Source organism: Lonchura striata, chromosome 10 (assembly GCF_046129695.1).
Source record: "Lonchura striata isolate bLonStr1 chromosome 10, bLonStr1.mat, whole genome shotgun sequence".
NCBI lineage: Eukaryota > Metazoa > Chordata > Aves > Passeriformes > Estrildidae > Lonchura > Lonchura striata.
Genome location: NC_134612.1, coordinates 16,465,119 through 16,487,131, shown reverse-complemented (window position 1 = coordinate 16,487,131; position 22,013 = coordinate 16,465,119). Strand labels below are relative to the sequence as shown.

Sequence of the window (22,013 nt, the reverse complement as noted above, 5' to 3'; positions counted from 1 at the left end):
ACTAATCAGCCCTGTTCTCGTCCACCCTTAGGAACACAACCTACTGCAGCAAAGTTGCTTTTCCCTTGGAAGTTGTTCCAAAAGACCAGCACTCTTGTGTGAGCCATTCCATAAAACCCACTGAGGAGATGTTCTACTTGGAGCATGCCAACCAGAAGATCACATGTCCAGATATTGATGGGTTTTACCCTGCCAGTGTGACACCAACTGTCAAGTGGTATCTGGTAAGAAATTACTTGGGCAGCAGGGGGATGCAGTGGTGTGTGTGAAAAAGCAGTGGTTGGCATGACAGTCATGGAACTGTGTTTCAGAGTCTCCCCAGTGGTGATACTGTTAATGAAGCTTTACTAATTTTAAGAGCTCTTCTTCCATTGAGTTCAAGGATAAAACTGCTCTTGGAAAGAAATTCAGAGCTAACACTGAAGCTTTTTTGACCAGCATGCACAAGTGAAAAATACTCCTAAGAGGGATTTAGGTGGCTCAGTTCAGTTATGGGCAGTGTGCCTGACCTGCTGTGTGTGAGCCTCTCACTTTGCTGTAAAGGAAACTGTCATTCATATTCCCTCTTCTTTAAAAACCCCCACCTGTTAATGAAAATTGCATCCTTTCCAAAATCCTCTGAGGTCAGGAAGTGAAATTGTACATCAGGCTCTGCAAAGACAATGCGTGTCCTGTTTGACACAATTCAGCAAACCTCTTTTCTGATGCATCTCTACCCCACCCTTCATACTTTTCTGATTATTAGACTGTCTCCAGACATCCTCAGGCTCTTGCCTACAGAATTACTGCTCAATTTAATTAAATTTGATTTCACTCTTTTTCTCTAGGTGGATGCCTTTAGTCAGTAGAGAATAAGAAGTCTCAGGGGATGTAAAGTCTGAGAGTTATGGGAATAAATTCTTTAATAACATCCTATAAAGTGCTTTTGTATTTCTAGATAGAAGATTTTGTATAAATTAATTTAATAATAGGGGAAATTGTCAACAATTGACAATTGACAACAAAATGTATCTGCTGATTTAAAAAAAAAATAAAAAGACCCAAAAGGAAAACCCCACCTCTAAAACCCTTCAGGAAAAACTTCCTCTTGTATCAAGAGAAGCCATTTCACTCCAGTAGTTTAAATGCTTTATTTATATCATTCATTGAAATTCACATCTCAGCAAGCAATTAGCAGAATGAAACAAAACGCCCCTTGGAAGTAATTTTTCAGGCAGCAAGTCATCTCATGCCTAATAAAAATCATTAAAAATGGTATATGACCCCTGTCTTAAACTACCCCATTAGGATGTATCAGATTTGGAAATGTACCATTCAAAAATAATCTCTTAGAAAATGTGCACATCTTTGGGTTTTATGACAATCAAGATGTTATCTGCATAACCTCTTTCTGAAAAGGGATCTCCAGCTTGGTATTTTGGCAGTTTTCCTGCCTTGCCTGACAGAAAGAGAGGAGTTATTAAGGTTTATGTACTATAGATTCTCGTTTGCTATTTGCAAATTCTGGGGCCTCATCCTCAGCTGAAGGCAGCCAGGAGAGCTTGATTAGTCCCGAAAGATGGACATCAATGGGGTACATGTCCTTTAGTCTTAGTATCCGTTTGTGGATATGTCATCATTTTCTTCTTATCACTTTTTACTTTATTCTTCACTTTGCTGAGGTGCTCACTTTGATTGCCAAGGTACTTCTGGATCAGAGATCTCTCCTTTATAAAATTGTCTGTGTTTAAAGTGGGATAAAGTTATTAGGGTGATCTGCTTCATCATTCATTTTCAAGGTGAACATAGCAGTCTATACTCCAACATGCTCGAAGTTCATGGTATTTAGGTCTCACCTACATCATGATCACAAATGCCATATTAATAGTTTAAACCAGATCTTTGTAGAAGCATTTAAACCAATATCTGTACTTTTGAGTCCCAAACTCAAGTGTTTTTCTGCCTGACTCCAGGATTGCAACTGGGTGGATGGTTTCCATGAGCGATATCCCCAAGGGCCCAAGCTTGTCATTGGCATTGTCCGCAGTGCGTATAAAGGGAATTACACTTGCATTGTGACATTCAAGGACCACGGAAGAACCTATAATCTCACCAGAACCATAAAGATGAAGGTGGTGGGTAAGAATGACTTTAAAATGTGTAAAATGCATGTGGTGACTTCAGAAGTAGTAAAAATGGCTGGGAGAGTTGTTGCAGGATCCATTTGTGGTTGTAGTTAATCTGCATTATCCAGCTGACCTGACGGTGTTTTTCATGCTGGGGTCAGACTTGTGTGACTGTCCAGAGCATACTGCAGTAGATGTCTCTCCTACCACCTTGTCAAATGCCCCAAACACAGAGTGGCCAGTCTCAGGCTGCTGAGGTTCAGCCCATGAGATGGCCAGGGGTACCCTCTGCTGGCATGTGAATGCATAACCTTGGCACTCCTGCTCGTGGTCTCCTGTGCCCCTTGCTCCTCACTATTTGTGGGATTGTCACTTCATAGCCAACTTGTCTTGATCTTCTTCAAATCTCAAAGCCATTTGTGCTGGGGTTGAAACTACTAATCAACTAGGCAGAGCTCCAGGTACCCACTGCTTGGACACATCCATCTCAGGCACAGAGGCTCAGCCTACCTGCCAGCGATTTGCAGAGTTTAAAAACCTAGTGAGCATTTAAAAACCTCAGAATGTATCCTAGGTTTAAAAACCTAGGATACATTCTGAGTTCCATGGAAACAGCTGTTTTAAGGGTTGAAATACATATTTGTGACACGAAATGAGGTTTGTATTTTATTTTTTAGAAGTAGCAGTAAAAAGAAACTGGTGCAGGTTATGCCTTGTGGGGGATGAGAAGGTTATGGAGCTCTTCTCGCGTGAGAGGCTCAAACTATCTTACCTAAACTTTGGGGGAGCCTTAAAAACTGGACCTGGCCCCGAGTTTGGGGACTAGGATTAGATTTGTGTGTGCACAGAACTCCACAGTAGGAATGCATCATGAGTTAGCTGGGGGAATGTGCAGTGTGGCGCGAGGGCATCAGGAAGTGAGGGTGCAAGGATTCCAGATTTTCATGAAGTCTGGGGCCCCATGGGGGCTCTCTGTTGTCTCCTGCAGGATCTCCAAACAAGGCCTTGCCACCACAGTTCACCTCTCCAAATGAGAAAGTTGTGTACGAACTGGAAGCAGGTAAAGTGCAACACCCACAGCGTGCCAGTGGGACAGGGAGACCCAGCCAGGCACAAAGCTGTACCCTGCCACTGCATCCCCGGTGCTTTCCCTCACAGACCCCTCGAGCTGCCACGGGTTGCCTGGTGGACAGTGTGGGATGCTAGTTTTTGCTGGAGAGCACAGCTTTAAAAGCTGATTTTTTGCAAGCAAAACTGAAGACAGATATTCAGGCATGATGATACAGAACTGCAGCTGCAGAAGCAGATGAAATGGGGACACTCAGCTGCTTAAGAGAATTCCTGTAGGACCTTGTTTCAGCCCTGGCCCTGGCAGTGGTTTGCTCCCATCCTCCCTCATTCACCCCTAGAGTGGCTTTAGTCTTCTAGCCAATTCTTGATCATGTCCTCTTTTTTTGGCTGATGACTTCCTAATTAATGACAGCTCTCCTTTTGCTGACCTCACAGCACTGGGTAATGGGGTAACCACACCCTTTCCCTCACCCCTTCCCCAACACTGTCAGTTTTGCCTAATAGCTTTTTGGAGCATTTCCTTATATCAAATGGATTATGTCCCATTACATTGCTGTAATAAATGTAGTGGCAATGATGATGATTAGCAGCAGAGTATTCACCATAAAGAACAGCTCTTTTGGCTCAGGTCAGATTTCATCCATAGTCCTCTGTAAGATAAAATGACTTACTGATCATCAAGATATTCACACTCCCAAGTCTGATCTTGAGCAGAAGTCAAATTCCTGAAGAAGTATTTCCAAAATACTTTTGTGGAGCTTGAGCCTTCACTTTATGGCATCTGTTCCATGTGCAGTGGGATTGGTTAGCACTTCCAAGGAAGTGGTTGGCATGGAGCATGTCCCTTTGGGTGTGTCACTTCATGCAGTCATGCAATTTGTAACACATTTGAGAAGGCAGGACATCTTTTTCTATTTATCTGTCTGTCACAAATCCTCATGTCCAGGGATGTTAAGCTGTTACTACAGTTTATGTCAGAAAGTGGATGTTGGCCTCATTCTTTCCTGAAGGGAGGCAGAGCATAGGCTGGTAGGATTTTGGAAGGCATTAAAGTGAGGTGTTGCTGTTCCTGCACTGCAATACCTTTTCTCCTAGGAGATGATGGTCCTTTCTTTGCAGGTGATGACCTTATCTTGCCCTGTGAGGTTTTCTTCACATTCCTGAAGGACTCCCGGACTGAGGTGTGGTGGACCATAGATGGGAGAAACACGGTTGACATCACGGACCCCAAGATAAAAGTCACACAAAGGTAACATACAATGTGAACCATCATTTCTAATCCCCTGGGTCTGTGTGGGTGCAGGCATGTGACAGTCCTAATGGAGTGTGTAGTCTCCCTGTTAATCAGAAGCCCCTGTGTCTGCCCCATGCTGTGATGAGCACCAGGATCTCCCAGGAGGAGGCCTTCAGACCTGGACAGTGTCACATCTTACAAAATGGATTTGAGGGAGCTTTGTTAACCAGGTCACATCATCATTTGTTCAGGTCCTGGCAGTGATGCCAACAGCTGCCGTTGTTATGGGACTTAAAAAACAGGGGCTGGCAATTCTATTTAGAGGAGTGTTCCCAAATAGCATAAGGGGTAAAAGTGTTTCAGTAAAACAGAGGCTGAAAACAAAAATGTAATATGTACTATGTATACATAGTATTGATGTGGAAGAATAGAGATTCATTCACATAAAGAACCCAAATGAGGACCAAAGCCCCATTTACTGGATGCTGAGTTACAAGTGGAAGGCAGTCACTGCCCCAGCTGATTTGCAAACCAATGTAGGAAAAGGAAAGGCAAAAGGAAATACTGTATCCTTATTTTGCAGACGGTCAGTTCAGACAGAGAGAGACTAAGTGACTCATCCAGGACTGCATAGGGAATGTGACGTGAGCTGTGAATCTTGAGTTCATGAGATCTTCTTGTTTATAGGCAAGAACTTCCATTTCCTCTAAAAGGCAATGTGGCACAGCTGCAATGAGAAAATTATGAGCAGTAAAATAAATATTAAGGAAAATCAGATAAAGGAATAGCTGCAGCTGTATTACAGTCTGAAGTGTATATTGATTTATAAATACCAAGTTATGTGTTTTGGCCTTTTTAACGGAAGAGGTTATATCAGGGAAAGGAATATCTGTCACTAAAAATTTGCTGCATTTTCACATGTGTAATGCTCTAGTTTTTCTCTTACAGTGAAATTACTAGAGATTTTGAAGACAAAACTCTGGTGAGGACTCTAACAGTTGCAAAAGCCACAGCGGAGGAGCTGAAGCGGAATTACACTTGCCACGCCAGGAACGCCAAGGGCGAGGAGCGCAGCCAGGCCGTGGTGCGCATGAAAGGTACGGAGCCTGCAGGGCAGGGTTGTGCAGGGCTGTGCAGGGCTGTGCAGGGGCTGTGCAGGGGCTGTGCAGGGGCTGTGGACTGCCTTCAGCCTTGCCTGCTAAACAGTAAGGGGACAACAGCTCCATCAGGCCTGTCAGCCTAACACAGTCTGTTCTGTAGGCACTGCTGTCATACTGCACCACTTCTTGGAGGCAGGGAACAAAGGGCCCCCCTCCATGGGCAAGTTTGTGGCTAGAGAAAGGACAGATCTGTTGTCATTATCCCATGGCACAGGCTGCTTGAAATTATTTCAGGTTATTTGGTTGTGTGAGGGTTTTTCACGACACAACCAGTTGGCGTCCTCCAGAAGACACTTGCTGGCACTGCTCAGGGAGTGAGACAGTCACACCACGCTGCTTGCTGGTTTTACTCCTTGCTGTCATGATGCTGCAGTCTAGATACAGCCACCTCAGCATGGATGGTATAGACTGATTCAGCTCTGTTCCATGTGGGCTTTTCCAACATCTTTTTATCATCAAAGATTTGGCTCCTGTTTCCCAGACCCACCTCTCTCTAATAAAAGCTATGTGAGGCTTTGTGATTAAGGTGGATTTTTCTGCCTCGTTATCAGCCTCATCTAGAGCTTCAACACCTGCTTTTAGTGTAAGCCAGAACTCCCCTCTCCCACAGGAAATGCTGCCATGGCTTGTGTAGCTCACAGCAGACACCTTCTTCCCTCTACTCTGCATTATAAGCATGGGAAAGCTCTTGGAGGTCTTTACTGGAACGTCTTTGTGTTCTTGGTACTTGTCCTCCTTCTATTTTAGTCTCATTCCATTGAGATAAACCTTTTCTGGATTGTTAGGGAGGAACAATAGACCAGACACATAACTAAGAAAGGCTGAAACCATCTGTCAGTAAGTTCATACTCCATATATAATACTTTTAGGGTGATAATATTTGTACATGTAACAGAAGTGAATCTGAAATACTCAGATTCTTTCTCTAAATATCAGTGCCTAAATACTGTTTTCTAGTGGACTGATCTGTACTATCCTCCCTTTTCCTCCCCACATCTGTTTTTGGTTAGTTGAGTGGGTTTGCTCTGAGCAGACATGGTTACCCACCACTCCTTCTTCCTGCTCTGTTCCACAGTAAAATCCAAGAACCATCCCTAGCTGCTGCTGGCAGAGCAACATTATGCTAAGCTCAGTGCAGCCCATCCCACTGCACATCCCATAAGAGCATCAGGCATGCCAGAACCCCTCAGCACCTGGCTTTTAGTGACTCTTTATATTGGCTCCAACTGTTTCATTACATTAGGTCATATGCATTTCTTGCTTTTTCTGGATGATTTCCCTCTCCTTCTCATGTACTTCTGCTGCTCATCACCTAATGAACATTGATAAATTCTTTCCATTTTTGATTTTGTAATTCAGTTTTATTAGCAACTTATTAAATATTGGAATTTGGTGTGTTTCCACTCCCTGTTGTTCTGTTACTGTGCAATTTGCCAATCTGCACATCAGCTGCCACAGAGTTGCCCAGGGATACAGTTAGAAATTTTTTGTCCATAGTACAAAGAAGCAGCAGTGGTTTGACAGTTGTAGGGGGCCTGTGATGTTCTGGCTTGATGCCCACAGGTTGCCCTGTTTGTTTGCAAGCATTTCAGCTTTTATGTAAGGAACTCTGATTCTTCTTTCATGGTAGAAAAGAGTCAGGCCATGGCTAGTTATAGCCTGGGTGTCAGTCTGGGACAAGCCACGAGACCTGTGTCTGTTTGATAGGGAAGGAGGATGGTAACCATTGCCTTTATTTTGCTGCAGATGCTTTATCTGGATCTCTTAGAAGTCAGAGCAGTTGTGTTCCCTCAAGAGTTTGCTGATACTGCTGAGAAGGTCATGTTCATGTTCTGGCTTTGGACTGTGCAGATTTCTTACACCAACATGTCATTCTATCACCTGGCTGCTCCCAGGGCCTCACTCAGAGACAGAAGTCCAGCCTGTGCTTTGGACTTGCTCTGCCAGCAGAACCAGACCTAATAACCCAGAATGGAGGTCCAGGGTGGCCAGCCATCACGTGTCCTGTCAGAAAAGCCTTGGCTTGGCCACCTTACTCTGAAGAGTCAGCTTGGCTCCTGGCTGTTCCTCTGTGGTGTTTGGCTGCACATGACAGAAGCTTGTTCCTGCCCAGCTGAAAGTCCAACCTGTTCTTTAACCCTGACCCCCTGTCTATTTTTGTGCTCAGTTGTAGCACCCAAGTACACTGTGGAGCTGGCCTGTGGCCTGGGGGCCACCATCCTGCTCGTTGTGGTGCTCATAGTCATCTACCATGTGTATTGGCTTGAAATGGTCCTCTTCTATCGGGCTCATTTTGGAACAGATGAAACCATTCTAGGTAAGGAGTTAAAATGCTTTCTTTTATTTATCCTGCTTCAGGCTCTTTATTTTCATATAGGAGTTTTCCTATAAGCTATTTTTAAACCTCTTCACAGCATAATGACATTTTGACCTTCCATTTCTTTATCTACATGCAGTTGTGTGGGTCATTGTTCATTAGAGCAAGGGGAGTCAGGCTTTTGGCTCAGGGAAAAGGAGAAAGAAGTCCTCTGTATTCTCTACAGAGGTGGAGCATGGACATGCCAGGCTGCCCATGGCCCTGCCCTGCTAATCTATCTGTATCATCCAGCTGCATCTAGATTTTCAAGATATGTCATCAGGTTTCAATAAGTCCCTTGTTTCCCTGGTGACTCTATGTAAAGGATTCATGAGTGATCTGCTTTAAAATGTGGGAAGGCATCCAAAAGGATGGATGTGGAAATCGCCGTTCTGTCCTCAATTCTTCCCTCTGTTACTGGGAGTTCATTGCTAGGGACTCTGAGGTGAGATTTCCTCCTCTGGAGGAGGAGGAGGGTGTTTGAGCCCTTGCAGCTTGGGGTGTGAACCTGCCATGGGGGTGCAGCAGCTCTCAGAGGGTGTAGGCAGGGTGCAAGTCTCTGTCTGGTGGGACTGCTCGTGTGGATAGACAGCAGCAAGAGGGAGCAGAGTCAAAGATGACAAAAGACAAAAGAAGCCTGGACAGAATGGGGTGGTCTGTGGAAACCTGCAGTGCCTGGGCTCCAAGTGAGCCTTCCTACCTGCTTCTCTTGCAAGTCAAAGGGCCAGCATGGGCAGTGTCACAGGTGTCCCTTGTGCCCTTTGTGTCTCCCTGTGCTCCCCTGCCCAGACGGGAAGGAGTACGATGTGTACGTGTCCTACGCGCGCAACGCGGAGGAGGAGGAGTTTGTGCTGCTGACGCTGCGGGGAGTCCTGGAGAACGAGTTTGGGTACAAGCTGTGCATCTTCGACAGAGACAGCCTTCCTGGGGGAAGTGAGTATCTCACAGGGAGCTGTGCTCCGTGCACGTCCCCTTTATTGTTCTTTGAGGTATTGATCATTGATTGCAACAAGCCTATCCAGATTATGTTTTGGTTTTTTCCCTATCACTGTTCATGAACTCTTTTTAGTGTCTTCTAATGTTTTTGCTTCATATGACAGTGTTGCAGATGCTCCAGGCCACCAAAATGGCCGCTGTGGGGATGGTGGTTGGTTGTTTCAGTCTCTCTTTCCAGGAGTGATGTGCAGGAATGTCAGCATGGGGACCCAGAAAACTGACCTTCATGCAAGCCCTCTGAGCTGCCTTAAAAAATGGGACAAAGTCAAGGCTAGAAGAGGCAGGGAAAGTGTTGTACTGGAACAGCTCACAGAGGGTAATGGAGAATCCTGGTAAAAACCAGGAGTGTCTACTTCAGGAAGGAGTGGAAGGTGTCAAAATCAGTGAGAAGATAATGTGCATCCCATTCATCCTTGTTAATTAAGGAGTTTGTGTCTAATATGGCATCAGTTTAGCTGCTGTTATTAAGAGGACTTTGTTGCAAGTAGTGAGACTCATCTCTTCAGTAAGATATAATTATTTTTTACTATTTTGAGATAAATCATAGAAGGTTCTGGACATAATGTCTGCTTCAGGGAGGCAGGGAATCACCAAGAATGGAAGTTTGTGAAGCTATCCAGATATACATACTTTCACGCAAGTTCCACAGCAAGGGCACAAATATAGACAACACTCTTGATTTTTAGTTTTCTGGAGGCTGAGTTGGTTGTATGGTCCTGATGCCTATTACAATTTCAAAGTCTGAATTTCTGCCAGTGCGGACCACCCCTCTTTGAATATATGGGCTTTGGCTCAGGACCCCACTGGTGACAAAACCTGTGCTGGGAAAGTCCATTGGGGTGTCCCTTTTGAGTAGGAACAGAGGGGACTGCTGGATTCTCAGCCCACCTGCCTGACAAAGGGAGCAGAATCAGTCTGGGTTCTGTTATCTTTCCCTCCTAGATTGTTGCCAGGATCTAGGAGCACCTTAAACTTTGAGGGTGAATAAATATGTGTGTCTCAGTGAGACAGCTGCAGTCCTGGTGCTGTTCCTTCTTGAAGAGAACCTGAATGATGTGGCAGGGCACCCTCCAGGCTCAATTTGCTTGATTGAGCCATTGTCAGGCTCAGAACAGGTTTGCTCTGAGTCATTTTCACCAGATGTCCATCTCCCTCCTGTTCCCTCTGCTGCTTCTTGCCCTGTTCACTTTAGAGGGTGTCATTTTCCTCTCAGCACTGCTCTTCTGGGCTCTCTGTCCCTCACCTTACCCCCAAACGTTTCCATCTGTGCTCCCCTTAGTCCCTGCCAGCCTCGAGCCAGTGCCAGCCCTGCGGAGCGCTGCTGGAGTGGTTTGTCACCGCACTGCCATCCGCGATGCTGCTGGGGCTTCCCCGAGCTCCTTAGCCAGGATTTGACTAATCTCCTTCTCAGGAAAGCACAGCGGGCCAGGAAATAGCTTTTGGCAGCTGGTGTCATGCCTCCAGAGTGTACATCTGTGTCCTGGGTAGAGAGTTATGTTGTCCTTGATGAAGAAACAGTGGGAGATGGATTATCCCGTGAGTTAGCTGACAGGAACTAATCAAACGTGCCTGACAGCTAAATGAAGTTGTCTGTCAGCATTATTTTACTCTCCATTGTAATTTCTGACCAGTCAAGAGTGTTCCCTTATCAAAGAAGTGTGGGAGATCCTGCAGCAGAGAGTACAAGGACCTGGATTCACACTTACAAGGGATTTTCACATTAATTAGAGATGGTGGCCAAGGACAGTCTACCTGCAGATGTTAGAAAATTAAAGAGGATCCACAGTTACCATGACATTTCTCTAGCTCAAAGGATGTCATTTTTGGGACACTTCACTAAAAGTCCTCAGAGTCAGTTCTAAAAATGTTCTAATCTGCTTTCATAGATGACAGCAGCAGGAACAGATGGATGAGTAATGGGAGTTAGGACAGTAGCATTACCAAAGCAAATTATCCCATGAGGACACTTGGGTACGGTATAAATACTTATTTTGTGTGGGGAAACTGAAGCAAGAGGAGTGAAGGGAGTATCCAGAGTCATTCTGGACATCTGCCAGATGAGGATGTAAGCACAGACATTCAGGCTTCCTGAAACTTCTCCAGGGTGACTCTTTCCCTTGAATTCATGTGTTATGCAGCTGGCAGTTTCCCTGCTTTTTCCCCTGTCATTAGAAGGAAGCTAAATCTCAGCCTGAGATCAGCAGCCCTCTTGGTCACAAGGCATCTTCACAGCACTGGGTGGTGTCACTGATGTGCAGTACAGTGCCTTTTAGGTGTAGCTCTCTTGGTTATCTCTGTGTAGCATAGGAAGGTGGAAAGGCATCTATAGGTAGTCTGGAGTGATGGAGAATATGCCACTGTATGGGGCAGTGGGAACCAACCCTGGTGTAGGAAGTCCCACCTGGAGTCACTAGCTGGGTTGGGGAGCACCAGTGTAGTCTAGAGAGGGCCTTCAAAGGATTTATTGTCCCTTTCAAGAGTCACCTGGTGTCACAGCAGCAGCTCAGCAGCATGTTCTTGGGCATCACTAACCACCTCAATGTTTCTTTCTCCCAGTTGTCACAGACGAAACCCTGAGCTTCATCCAGAAAAGTCGACGTCTGCTTGTTGTCCTGAGCCCCAACTACGTCTTGCAGGGGACACAGGCCCTGCTGGAGCTCAAGGCTGGCCTAGAGAATATGGCCTCCAAGGGCAACATCAAAGTCATTCTAGTGCAGTACAAAGCCATCAAGAAGAGCAAAGTCAAGGAGCTGAAGCAGGCCAAGGCGGCCTTGAATGTCATTAAATGGAAAGGCGAGAAATCCAAGTTCCCAAAGGGCAGGTTCTGGAAGCAGCTGCAGGTGGAAATGCCAGTGAAAAAAATTAGCAGGAGTTTAAGCCTTGATGGGTTGATGCATATCCCTGAAAAATGTTTGACACAATCAGAAAACAAACCAAAACTCACCTCAAAAATCCACAAATTAGGCCAGGGAGTGGGGAGGAACACAGGGATTTTTCCATGAAGGACCATGTCCCAGGCATTTCAGAGGATAGTCATGTTTTCTCTGCAGCTTTGATATTGCTCTGTTGTTAAAGAGACCGAAAATGCAAACACCTGCTTTCTGCAAATGTATGTCCTTGTTGTCACCCACACAAGCCCTGGGCTTAAGGTCTAAATTTGCGATCTAGGTGGGATGCATTCAGCACCTTGTGATAGCATGGCCAGTTCCAATGGGACCTTCATTAGCATCCAGGACAGAGCTTCTTTCCAGTCCTAAATGATTTCACTTCTTTCTGATCCTCAGTCCCTGTTGCAGAGGCTGAGGAACAATTTGACAGGCAGCTCCAGTGCACAGCTTTTCCTGCATGGCCCAGGTCTGTAGTCCCAATCACTTGTGGGATCACAGACTCCTGCTGCATTGTGAAGAGCATGGACTTTTGAAGCTCCTCATCTTTGTTCCCCAAATTGCCTTTGAAGCAGATGCATCCAGGTAGTTTGGCAATGGGAAATGGCTGTTAGAGAAGCATTAAAAAAAACACCCACAACTCTACTGGGTGCTATTTGTATTGTAGCACACCTAATAACAGTCTCTGGGACTCTGCAATCTCACAAGTGCCCCAGATCCTTCAGAGCTGTTTGAAATCCAGGGAAATCTCTCATGGGTACAGGCTGTGGAGCATGTAAGAGATGTTTATTTGTAGAGTAAACTCAGGGACTTTACAAGCACTACAAGGAATCTAGTGTACTACTAAGCCTGCCTACTTCTCTCTGCCACTGGCTGGGGGACAGCATCATGCAAGGTGCTTCCAAGGTCTTTGGAATGACATGGATATAAGTCCAGCTCAGAAGGACACCCCAGAAACTTACTTGAACTTCCTAAAAACTACTAGTTCTATCCTTGTAGGTAAGAATGTGATGACAGGCTGAGAAAGCTGGGGATGTTCTCCCTGGAGAAGTCTCCTGGGAGACCTTTTTGTGGCCTTTCAGTGCTTAACGGGAGCCAATAAGAAAAGTGGGGACAGACTTTTTATTAGGGCCTTTTGCAATTACCCTTTTAGGAACAAGGGGTAATGTTTTAAACTAAAACAGAGTAGATTCTGACTACATTTAAGGAGGACATATTTTACAATGAGGGTGGTAGAACACTGTACGAGTTGCCAAGGGTTGTGGATACCCCATCCCTGGAACCATTCAAGGCCCAGTTTGACAAGGTTGTGAGCAATCTGATCCAGTTGAATATGTCTTTGCTTATTGCAGGCAGTGTGGCCTTTGAAGGTTCTTCCCAACCCAAATTATTCTATGATTTTATAAAGACTCTGTCTTCAGTACCTGGTTTTGAACAATGTTGCCATTTCTAATTCAGGGTTTAGGTTTAAACGAGCTTTGGCTTTACAAAGCAAGTCTCTCCCCATCTTGATTCCAGCCCAAAGCTGCAGAACAGAGAGTGTATCTCAGCTTCTGCAACATTTGCACAAAGCAGAAGCACAAAAACCCGCTGTGTAGGTGTCTTTGGTTCAGCAGGAGAGGGCATGGTGAGTCAACCCCCATCACACAGTTCATGCTGAGGAGGGGATTTTAATCTCTCTTGTAGGACAAACCAAAGCACAGTGGGGCCCTGGCATTGACTGGTGCTATGGTTCATAGTGTTTTCAAATAAAACTTCAGGCTCTGGGGGTGTCTCCATACTCCTGCAGCTCTTAGTGCAAGGACCTGCCCACTGAATTGTGGAGTTCAGTATTACACACACCAAGTGTATGCTTATTTTTATTGGTGATGGTTGCTCCTGAGTCACCTTTGACTCATGCATTTGTCCTGTTCGTGTCCTGTGGGTGAGGCATAAGCATTCATAATGGCACTATAAAAGCATTACAATTAGGAGTCTATGCACTATTCACCCAGCTGAGCTGGGAGTTTTGAGGGCATCCCAGTAAAAAGCCCAGCCTTAAAGGTGTGGGACTGAATGGTGTCAGGAAAACCTTCTGCCCTTAACATTTTATGATTAATAATGTTATTCCAGGGCTGCAGGGAGCTACAGCCCCCATTCCCTTAGTCAGGTACTGTATGTTGTGTTTAGGAATGGTATCCCACAATTCAGGGCTCCCCCTGAAACCATGTGCCCCTCATTTCCCCCCTCTCCCTCCTTCTACAGAGGGAGGGAGGGAGAGGAGAACTGGTGGCACAAAACATAAAGATCCTGCTGTGAGATAAGAAAAGTTTACTGGAAACCACACTGAGATAAGAAAATGAACATTAGCAACAATAACTGTGGTGATAGAGGGTACAATAAATGAATAATTCCCATGGAAAAACCCCCTGACAATTGACCATATCCAGCCATTCCTTCTGCTTCCCTGCTGGCCCAGCTGTGTTTTGCTGGGACCCTTTATTTCCAAAAGAGACCCCCTTCCCTCCACCCTTTGCAAATGCAAGGTGGTGTAGAATAACTTCAGTGTCCTGGACATGCCCCCTCCTGACTACTGCAAAAACTAACCCTGTCCTGGCCAGAACCAGGACACTGTACAGATGTGTAACAAATAGGGTTTCTTTCTTACTGTCCTTTTCATCTTTCCCACCCAAGTAAGTTTTGATTGAAGCTGATAAAATTGCAGTCGGCTTCACTGGAGGCAGTGGAGCTCCTCTTCTGCCCAGAGGTGCTTAAAAGTTTTGTTATGAGCTTTTCTACTGTGGTTGTCTGTGGAGGGACAGAACTGCTTCCCACACTCCAGAAAATTTCATTTATAAGAGATAGAACCCAAACCCGTGCTTGGCTTGGTGAACCCATTGCAACCCTGTCACTGTGCCCAGCTTCCCCTTTTTGTGTGTGTTTTAAGCATCTCTGTAATCAGCTGCCAGATCTGCAGGCAGAGGGAAGGTCCTGAAGACAAAACAGAGCTGTGTTAGGTTCCCATATGATTTTTAAAATATTGACTCCCAGATACTCATAAATTGAATTGAAATCCCAGACTTCACTACATCACATTTCACTTTTGTCTGAGTTACCAAGAGATTTTATGCTGATGTTTTAGTAAGTCTCATTATTTTAGGAAGTTTAAATCCACATCTTGTATTTTGCTGATTTTATTGAAAATGTTTTCCAAATAATTAATAGACCTGGGCTTTCTCAGGCATACACTGCAGTGGCCTTTGGTGTCATTGCAACCCCAGAACAGAGTTACTGAGAGACATCAGCAGAGCAGCCACAAGGCAAAAGGTGCCATGGTTTGAAAGGGGCTGAGAGGTCAGAGGGAGCAGCGTGCAGTCCAGAAGCAGGTTCCCCTCACCCAGGAGCTTTACCACTGGCTTTGCTGGGGCATTTCAGGCCAAGGGTAAAGCCCAGTCCCAACTGTAAAGTAGATCTGCAAGTGCCTCAGATACTCCTGTCATTTCATTCTATGCCACACACGGTTTCCATTGTGGGATTCTGTCACAGCATCCGTCTGAATCAGTTGATTCATTTGAGTTTCTGTGCTCTAACCTAACACTTATCAATATGTAGCTCATGCAAAGTTTCTCATTATTTTTTCATCGGGAAACAGCGTGGCACGAATTGGAAAAAATATCTTCCCTTCCTGTGCTGTTTGATGTTGTACAGCTGTTCAGAGTTTTCCCTTTTCTGTATGTTTTTGCCTTTGTGTGATTTGGTCTGTGAAGTGTCAGTATTATTTTATTTTGCTTTTCAATAAAACATTTTCATTTTTGCATTTCAGTCCTTGTGCATTTCTCATGAGTACCATCTTCCCATTACATCTGCAAAATGCTGTTAAAGAAAGATGATTGTGTGTAGTCCAAGCATCAAGATCATTTGGGGCTCCTCCTTGGAACAGGACATTTTCCTGGCTGTTTCATGCTGTGCCTGCAGAGGCACCTGAGCTCCCAGGACCATTTAAGCAGAAACACAGTGACACACAGCATTCAGATAGCTCACAGCAGTGGACATGCACACACAGAGTCTCTGATCTGAAGAGTGCTCACTTGGCAATCACAAGACAGAAAGATGGGAAGGCAACATAATCTCTGCTTTAAATATCAAATCAGAATTTTAGAAATCTGCCAAAACCACAGAAATCAAATTCACTCCCAGGCTGCTTTGCCCATCAGTTTCTAGGTTCAGTCAGCTTCCTATTTTCTCTTTCAAGTCACTTTCTTGCCCATTTCCCATGTTTGCCTGCCTGCAGGTAAGTTGAGAGACAGCCCAGCACTTCCAGACCACTAGCAAAATGAGTACCTGTGACCATCTATGGATTTGAGGTCTATGAGTATGGGATCTGTGACCATAATCCTTATAATCTGTTACATCTTTGGGGTGCACTGGGAAGACACAAGTAAACCAGTAAAAATACACAGTGCCTTTTGCAAACTTTTAGCAAAGATGGAAGGTTTTTTAGTGAAAAGCGTATAACCAAGAGTATTGAATCCCCAAGCCCCTGCAGTGTTATTGCTGCCTGTCCCATCCAGTGCTGCTTCACTGGGAGGGAAGATTCTACCTGCACATTGTGAAGTGTTACTCAGGATTTTTCCTGACCTGAGTAAACATTGCAAACTGAACATCCCAAAGTATCCTGGTCAGCCAAGTCTAAATGCATCCCTTTCTCAAAATCAAATTTATCTTTGGAAATTTGAACACCTTCCTTGCAAAAGAAACAAAAAAAAAAAAACCAAACTGGAAAATCTTGAGTCTCAAAATCTCAAAATAAAAAATCTCAAAATATGTTGCAAATTCAGAATTGATAAAAGAAAAATAGCACTGTCACCTCAATCAAAACATTTCCTTTTAGCAGCATCAGAGTAATTCATGTTAATTGAAGCTGGGCTTTTTGAGCAGGCAGGTAGATCTCCCAGGGGCTGCTCCTGCTTACATTTTGCTGTGGTTTTGTGACTCCAGTTTCAAAAAGAAAGACCTTTCAAACAGCAAAAGAGCTTTTTCTTTCACAAACTGTTGAAACCTGGCTGTTTTCACAATAGATTTCAATCACTTGTAGAAAAGTTTGAATGAGGTCTAGACTTGGGAGATTGCTGCCAATTCTTTATGCCTTTGAAATAGGTGGTAAAAACATGTCATGGTAGTAAGTGACAATTCTGACAGAACTGACTACCATCTACTTTTGGTTTCAATGAATCAGTGTTTTCCTGTGTGTGTTGGGGGTAAAAATCCCACCAAACTATTTATAAAAAAAAAGAAAAAAAACACCCTCAAAATAATTTGATTTTGATTCCAATATTTTATTAACCGAACAGTGCCCTACTTTGTCCATTAGCATTTTACTGTATGATCATTTTTCCTATCTAGGTCTCCAAATAATCTAAGGACAATGAGTTTTACAGCTAGTTATCCTTTGAAAAGTACTGCTCTGTACCATATTAAGGTGCATTCAGATGCAACACAGTACACCTTCTGCTGTGAGATAAGAGACAGCCAAGTGCTGGGAGAATTAAGAGGCATTGCCATTGCAGGGAGGAACAGTATTTTTATTCATATAAAAGAGCAGTGTTCTGCTGTCAGGGAGAGAGGAGAGTCTCCAGCCTGAGGATTGAAGGCTTCAGCAGTGTGAAATGGAAGGGAAGCAGGAGGTAGCCCTTCTTCCCAGAGCAGATATTTGAAAGACATTCCTAGAGGCAGATTTTTCTCTCTGAATGTACAACAGCTCTTACTCTAATGATCTTTGTCTTGCTTGAACACCAATTTGTCCTTGGGTCCCCTCTCATCTCAGGCAGCGGCACTGTAAGTGTATGGGTTTTTGAAATATTTTACAGTTTTATTACTCAGCTTTTGTTAAATTGCTGAGTGCCACAGCCATATACTTGAGCCTTTCCACTGCCCACCCTTTAGCCACTACACCTTCAATATACTTTCTGCATCCCAAGCCACAGGTAGAAGTCCAAGGACATCCTTCATGTTTGCTGCTTTTCAAAATTGGTAATAAAAGAGATGTTGCTCTTGCCTGGCACCATTTCAGCTAAGCTTCCTCCTGAGCTTTACAACTTGCAATTAATCCCAAGAAATGCTTTGAAGGACATAATTTCCACCTCCCATGATGCTCAGGGGAATTGGTGGAGGGGTTTAAGGATGACATTTTTGCTTTCTAAATGTGGAGGTTTAAAGATGAGAGAGCATGACAGTGGGGAGGTGGGTCAGCCCCTGCAGTCTGAGCTGGGGCAGGATGACAGGATTGCTTTGATGCTCTAATGCAGAGAATTGCTCAAGCTGTGGGCAGTTGGTTCCCAAACAAGACCCACCCTTTATCAAATGCCTGCACTTCTCTGGGCATGAGTGATGCTGTGCAGAAGTCAAGAGTACAATCATGGCATATCCTGTCTTCTCATTTACCACCTCAGCCTTCTCAAAAACCCCCTGCACAGCAAAAATGCTGCCTGCAGGAGTGTGGGCAAGTTGAAAGTCACAGAGCTTGTGCCAGGTTTCCCTCTGTGGGAAGAGGGATCTGTGCAGGTGTGCCACCGAACAGCTTCCTTAGCTTTTCTCTCCCCATTCCCTTCTCTTTGTGCACCCCAATTCCTCTACCCCTGTACTCTTAGATACCACCGAAGCCGTGTTCGACTTCATCCAGAGGAGCCGCAGGATGATCGTGGTCCTGAGTCCCGATTACCTGACAGAGAAGAGCATCAGCCTTCTGGAGTTCAAGCTGGGCATCATGTGCCAGAACGCCATAGCCACCAAGCTCATCGTGGTGGAGTACAGGCCGCTGCAGTGCACCCACCCCAGCATCCTCCAGCTGAAGGAATCCGTCTCCTTCGTCACCTGGAAGGGGGAGAAGTCCAAGCGCTCCGGCTCGCAGTTCTGGAAGGCGCTGCGGCTGGCCCTGCCGCTGCGCAGCCTGAGCGCCAGCGCCGGCTGGAACGAGAGCTGCTCCTCGCAGTCCGACATCAGCCTGGACCCCGTCCAGAGGAGAAGGAGCCGCTTGAAAGGGCAGCCCGACCCCCGGGGTGCCACTCCCGTGACTCTCACGCCGGGCCGGACGGGCTCGGTCTCCGCGTCGAAGGCCAAGCGGCGAGCCAGGCAGCTCCTGGCGTGCCGCTGCTGCGGGCCGCGGTGCGCGGGCGGCGGGCACGCGCCGCGGGCCGAGCCCCGCTGGGACGGGCAGCGCTGCCCGCCGGGCGCGGGCAGGGCCCCGCCGCAGGCGCCGCAGGGCAGGGCGCGGGCCGAGCCCCCGCCGGCGCAGGGCCCCGCGCTCGCCCTCTGCCATTACAGTGACCTGTCCAACAACAACGACTTCTACGTGCTCTGACCCGCGGGCCGGAGACAGAAACTCGCCGCGGCCTCAGGATATTTTGCCACGCGCGGGCCGGCGCGGTGCGTTGTGTCAGCGCCGTGCCCCATGGAGGACTGCAGCAATAGCTCTGCTGCTGACCTGAGCCAGGGAGCTGGGCCATGCACGGAGCAGCGGCCGGGGCTTCCCGCCCGGCTGCTTCGCCAGAATTTAAATTACAAAGTGGAGCTGAACATGTGTTTCTCTGGCGTTGCTTTTCCACACCGTGGCTGTGTTTGCAGCAGGGCTGCTGCTGGGGTCGGGTGCTGGAGGCAGGTCCCAGCTGGGGCCTGGGAGGGAGGGAGCAGGGAGAAGCCATCCTGCTGGTAGTAACCTCTGGACAAAGGGGAGCAAGCCTGCATTTTGCAAAGGCTAAAACTTTGCTGATGAGGGTAATGGGAGCCCCTGCCACCGAGTTATCCACTGTGGTCTATAAGAACTTGCTCAACAGCTTCAAGACAAGCCCTTTCTCTATAAATAAAATTGATTTCTTTAACCTGCTGTTGTAAAAAGTTCCACAGGAACTGGTAAATGCTGCGTGTTCACCAGGCTATGCCTGGAGATATGTTTTGCCCAAGTTGGCTGAGGTCCCTCCTGTTCCCTGAGCTTTCCATGGGCTCCTGGTCTTGGTCCCTATCTCTGCTTCACCATATGAGGAATTTGTTCTGTCAGTTGAGTGGCCTTCCATGCAGCAGGAAAGAAAACCATTACAGGGAATATGATTAAAAAAAAATCTCTGAGTAGCTAATGAGCCCAGGGGTAGGAGCAAGACCTCAAATGCTCACAGAGAACCTCCAGCGCTGAATCTGAGGGGTCAAAACTCAACCACACTTCATTAAATAACCAAAAAAGCCTTTGAACAGTTTCCCTGGGGCTGCTGTTTCTTCAGCCTGTTGAGCTGGCTGTCAGCAGTGTTTCCCATTCTTCTCGTGCACTGAAAACTTCATTTGCCTCATTCCACATTGTGTAAAGACTTCTCTCCCCACTAAGGAAGAGTGCTAATCCCGGCAGTCAGTTGCTTGCCTTCAGCTGATGCTTTGGCATGACAGACCTGCTAATACACTGCATTTGTTTTCTTTCCATAAGACCAAAAAAGGTCCCCTTGACCACTCTAGTCAGTCCAGTAATTGTGTATCAGATTGACAAGCAATTATTTTTCTTCTGCCTTGAAAATATGATCTGAGCCCTTGGGGTACAAGGTCTGGTGGCCCCAGGACCCCTATCTGATAGCCTCAGGTGAACTTGCTGGAGCTGTGAGGAAGGATGAGGCCATATCTCACCCATTTTAATAGTGCTGAAATCCAGTTATAATTCATATATCACTTTCCTTCCCTCAGCAGACCCTCTTCCTCAGTATTGCCCTGACTTTTTTTGACCCTTTCCTTCTGAGATCAAGCACAGCTGACAGTTCTCCTGTTAGAAGCCTCTGTGAGCTGAATCCTAAGAGCTTCTTGCAACTGAAACAGCTTCCTGAAAGACTGAGAAATAGAAACCAAAAAACCTGGTGCTGAGTCAATCAAAATAAAATAAGGGCAACAAACCTTACAAACTCATAGGAGTTAAAAATTCAGACTCTGGAGAAGTTTCCAGGCGTGGATTTCTCCTTAATTTCCATCAGAAACATTGTAAATTACTCAGAAAAGCTTTGTCTATATGTGGCTATTCTCAGTGATCAAAGGAGAAGCAGGAATTAGATATTTGGAAAGCAAGCTGACACATTGCAGGATGTGTTGTAAGACGTAATCAAAATGCCATGACATTACTCCAGTTGCTTACAATTAAATGTGGGATGGTACTGTCAGTAAGTCTGTTAGTCTGCTGAAAAGTGCAGCAAAATATAAATAATTTGTAATCAATCAGCCTCCAGAGTCAACATATTTGTTATTTGTTGGCATTTAAACAGCTTTTATTTACAGACTTCACCCTTATTTGAATGTGGTATTGTCTTGGTTGACGACAACAATGCATAGATAGAGGAAACAACAGCTGGAGCTCCTCACAGATGCATAAAATGGCCAAATGCAGGCTTTTGGGGCAAACTGTCATCTCTTCATGAAAAACAAACTAGTAATGATCATTGCTTTTCCTGATGCTTCAACAGAGACAGTGCAATTTTCCCCACTTCTTTTCTGACTCATCAAATGGATTCAGGGTCTTGTTTGCTCTTGTAACAAATAGTGAGACATGGTGGATTTACAGTGTGTGCAGAGATCCTGCCTCCCAAGGCCAAGATCCCAGAGGCCAAAGGCATCCCTCATGTTGGAGGGATGTCTGAGCAAGGATATGGGAGGAAGCCCTAGAACCAATTTCCATTGAGTTTGTCTCTCATGCTAAGGAAAGTGTTAGAAATACCCTATATCCCATCTCAATGTCCTACTTTAGGACCAGAACAAACTCATTGCAGATTTGAATTCTACTCTCTGAAAATCTGTTAAAATCTGTTCATGTCCCATCTGACACCTACTGGTGCAGATGGACTGTAGTCACTGCTCTCTTCTCTGGTACACGTGCATTTGCCAGTTGAATAAAAAATGTAGTAATTTCCAAAGTTAACTGGCAGCACAGTATTACAACTTCCTTCACCCCACATGGTTCTTTCAAAAGAACAGTTCAGCAGGAGCAGGGTTAGTACATATGTAGAATTTCTGCTATATGTTAATATAAAAACATTAATACAAAGTTGAATATCCTACCTATGGCATGCAATAGTAGAATGCTACCAGGTGATGACGTGCAGAGCCATTTGTACAGTATTTCCACTGCTACCTAGAGGTTTTTAAACTGTGGAAGGTTGGTGCTGTCAGGAAGACAATGAACATGGGTAACTAAACAGTTAGGGGACACAGACA

The 22,013-nt window shown here is 45.5% G+C and overlaps 1 protein-coding gene across 1 annotated transcript in view; it reads left to right on the top strand.

Annotated features, from left to right (window-relative positions):
- Positions 1-19,143, top strand: part of IL1RAP (interleukin 1 receptor accessory protein) — a 47,233-nt gene extending 28,090 nt beyond the window's left edge. Inside the window, exons 4-11 of the mRNA XM_031505632.2 lie at positions 32-224; positions 1,953-2,118; positions 3,094-3,165; positions 4,296-4,425; positions 5,359-5,507; positions 7,738-7,887; positions 8,716-8,859; positions 18,434-19,143. Of these exons, the coding sequence (XP_031361492.2) occupies positions 32-224; positions 1,953-2,118; positions 3,094-3,165; positions 4,296-4,425; positions 5,359-5,507; positions 7,738-7,887; positions 8,716-8,859; positions 18,434-19,143 (1,714 nt within the window). The remainder of the gene's footprint in view (positions 1-31; positions 225-1,952; positions 2,119-3,093; positions 3,166-4,295; positions 4,426-5,358; positions 5,508-7,737; positions 7,888-8,715; positions 8,860-18,433) is intronic.
- Positions 19,144-22,013: the final 2,870 nt, after the last annotated feature.